Genomic DNA, 3,258 nt, shown 5'->3' on the forward strand with positions numbered 1-3,258 from the left:
GGCAGTATAATCTTTGGAAAATAAAAATTTTTATATATAAAAAATCACAAAAATATCGGAATTTCTGTTAACTAAGAACTGTTCGTTTTTTTTCATTATCGTTATTCGCAAAATTGTATTCACAATTAAGTTGATATTATTTAGATTTGTCGATATTAATGATAAGTGTACACTTTGATGCAAAAGTGATTAAATTCAAGTTCGAGATACTCAAATTTAATGAGACATTTGTAGAGATTTTAAATAAATTACTGAGCGCAATGATTTTATGTATGTATATGATACAGTAATATTGTATTTAAACTATTGATAATTAATTTTGGTAATGTAATATTCAAATCACGTGATACATACGATATGATAATATCCACATTTCCGATATGAAGTATCTACTAAAAAAATTGATCGAAATTAAATAAAAGCGTAGAAATCTTGTATAATTTATACAGTTGCAATGAATCAAATAACATGTAAATTAATGTTTCGGGGAGCACAGTAATATGATAATTGACATGTTATTGTAATAATAATTATAAATTGCGTACTATAAATATAATGTTATATATAGTATTAGAAATGATAATATTATAAGATATATATAAATAATAATATATGAAAATATATATTATTTAGATTTGAAATTTCTGATAAGAAGAATAGAGCTATAAATATTATAAATATTATAAATAGTGTGTCTAATGCTGTGAAAATCAATATAAATCATCAAAGCATTATTCAAAAGCATAATTCAAAAATGTTTTTACATGATGAATATTGTCGACTAGCATGTACATATAACATTTTTATGAGTTTTAAAAAAAAATATAAGTTAATTATTATTTGTTTTAACCTTTAGAGGGCGAGAATCTATTTTTTAAATTTTACTTCTTCTCCTTGAGTAAGATTCGTTATAATTTATTTTATTGTATTCATTGTCTCAAAATATGACACTATTTTAGCGTCACTATAATAACTTCCTGCAAAGGTTAATTTTGTAATAAACAATATGTTAGAAGTTTTATTCAATGCAGATTCATGCAAAATGTATAATGCATATTTTGTATGAATTTACATTTCATTAGAAACTTACGGTTTCAAAGACTCAATTGTTGAGGAATCCTCTTTGGGCTGAATGTCGTCCACCGGTGTGACCTTGGCCGGCTTCGTCACTGAAAAGAGAAAGGAATCTTTTTTGAATCAACTTTACGAAGAGGTAGTCCTATCCGAACTCTTTTACAAGCTATATCCTTTAAGATCCCTCGCAATTGACGAATCGATTGCCACGGATACTTTTCCATTCTTCTGTCATCTCTACGGGGTTTGGAAGAATATCTCTGAGAGGATTCGTTAAGTATTATTCAGTCTCGTTTTCCTTTTAGTAGAGAAGGATGCTATGGCGATTATATCTTGCACGATTTGCCGAAAAGCTTTCTAATCGAGCGGCGGTGTTATCGCAAATCTTTGTTGGAAAACGGCTGCGCGCGATTTCGAGGATTGGCTGTTATCGGCAGAAATGAGTTTCCGATGTATTTTACCAAAAGAAAAGAAAGAAAGAAAAAAAGAAAAGGAAGTATATACTTTGATCGCCTCTCAAACTACGGTTGTGGAAGAAACGATAGGAATTGAATAGAATTGCATTTAATTTCATTCACAGTAAAAATAAATATCGTTTTCGAATTCCTGTAATAATATACAGTTCGTTTGCATCATTTACTTTATACTATTCATTGTCGTTTTGAGTTTGTCAAAGAAAGATAACTGAAAAACTATTGTTGTTAATTGTAGAAAAGTATTTCTTAGCATAAGATATCACATTATATTGTCAAGCAATGCTTTTGCAACTTCTCAATTAACCCAAATACTCTCGTGAGTAATCAAATAATCCATGATTTTTCTTCTGTCGCAAGCAACATTACAGTAAGAATTAACAGAATGAAAAAGATTACTGTGCCATAAGTTAAGAAAAAGAAATGAATTTTCTCGCGGACGCGCACTTTTCCTTGCACTGTTGTAGTTTTTTCATTATTCAAGAGACTTTTTTTCGGAATTACAAATTAGAAAAAAACACAAAGAAAAAGTTTTATTTTTTTAAAGAATATTTTTTTAAAGTTCTACTTTATTCTTCGAACAATCGATAAAAATTAAGATATTTATAATAGTTCAATTTTTGTATATAAAAACTGTATTGTTCTTTCACATTTAATCTGTGTATCTGCAAGGATTTAAATTAGAGAAAGATATAAAGAAAAATTCCTATTTTTTTAAAACTTTATTCTATAAATGGTTGATAAAATATAGAAATTAGGATATTGTACATATTATGTAACAGTTTAGCTGTTTTTATATAACAAATATTTTATTCTTCTACATTCAATTCATATTTGCAAGAATTATAGAAAATAACAAAATGATTATCTCTATAAAAATTCTCTGTTAATTTAAATCTTATTATTCTTTTGAAATGTCTTTTTTATTGACACAGAAAAATTTTGCGGGATTTAAAGCTGAAAAAGTATTCTTTAAGAGCTAAACATCTCGACGCTGAAGTTCGAAGGTAAAAACGGGATGCATCGCTTTGTAATTAATGCAATTACTCACTGAAGTGATGTACGACAGTATAACTTTTTGCGAGATAAATTTCAGCGTAATTTCGTAGAGACAAGGAACGGAGAGATCGTTCCTGCGGCGACGCGAAAAAATCAGAATCGTGCACGAAAGCATGTGGTCAGATTGGATTGCCTGTGGCTCCAATTAAACTTTTAGAAAAACTGATTAGATGCTCATGATCTACCGCATATCACCTTTCTCGTCGCGGAAATTAACCGTCAGATCAAATCTTACGTGAGTTATGACTCGATTTGGAAAATACGCTGTACGTAGAACGTTGCTTCGTCAATTTTGTTCATTCCCACTTGCGAGTGACGAAAATTACCTTTCTCCTAATCTCTTATTAATACAATATTAGTACATTTATCATATTAAAATGATTATTTCTTTTATTAATCGCGACATGTTAGGAATACAGATTAAATCAGAAAATGTAACTATGCAACTTGCAATTATTTATGAACATATAGAACATTCTGTTTAGCTTTAAATTTTTATTACAGATTTCTAGACAAATTTGAGATTAATTTTTTATAAATAAAACTTTATAGAAAATACTTCTATAGATATATGTATATAAAGAATTTTATTGATATTAAACAATATAAATTAAATTTTTAATAAAATAGCCAGTCGAATAATTTTTTTTTT

The 3,258-nt window shown here is 27.9% G+C and overlaps 1 protein-coding gene across 3 annotated transcripts in view; it reads right to left on the reverse strand.

The window, feature by feature from the left end:
* LOC108755440 (regulating synaptic membrane exocytosis protein 2) overlaps positions 1-3,258 on the reverse strand; it is a 167,328-nt gene that overhangs the window by 95,038 nt on the left and 69,032 nt on the right. For all 3 annotated transcript variants that reach the window (XM_018498441.1, XM_018498440.1, XM_018498442.1), the window contains one exon: positions 1,091-1,169. In XM_018498441.1, coding sequence (XP_018353943.1) covers positions 1,091-1,169 — 79 coding nt within the window. The remainder of the gene's footprint in view (positions 1-1,090; positions 1,170-3,258) is intronic.

The sequence above is a fragment of the Trachymyrmex septentrionalis genome, unplaced genomic scaffold (assembly GCF_001594115.1).
Source record: "Trachymyrmex septentrionalis isolate Tsep2-gDNA-1 unplaced genomic scaffold, Tsep1.0 scaffold87, whole genome shotgun sequence".
NCBI lineage: Eukaryota > Metazoa > Arthropoda > Insecta > Hymenoptera > Formicidae > Trachymyrmex > Trachymyrmex septentrionalis.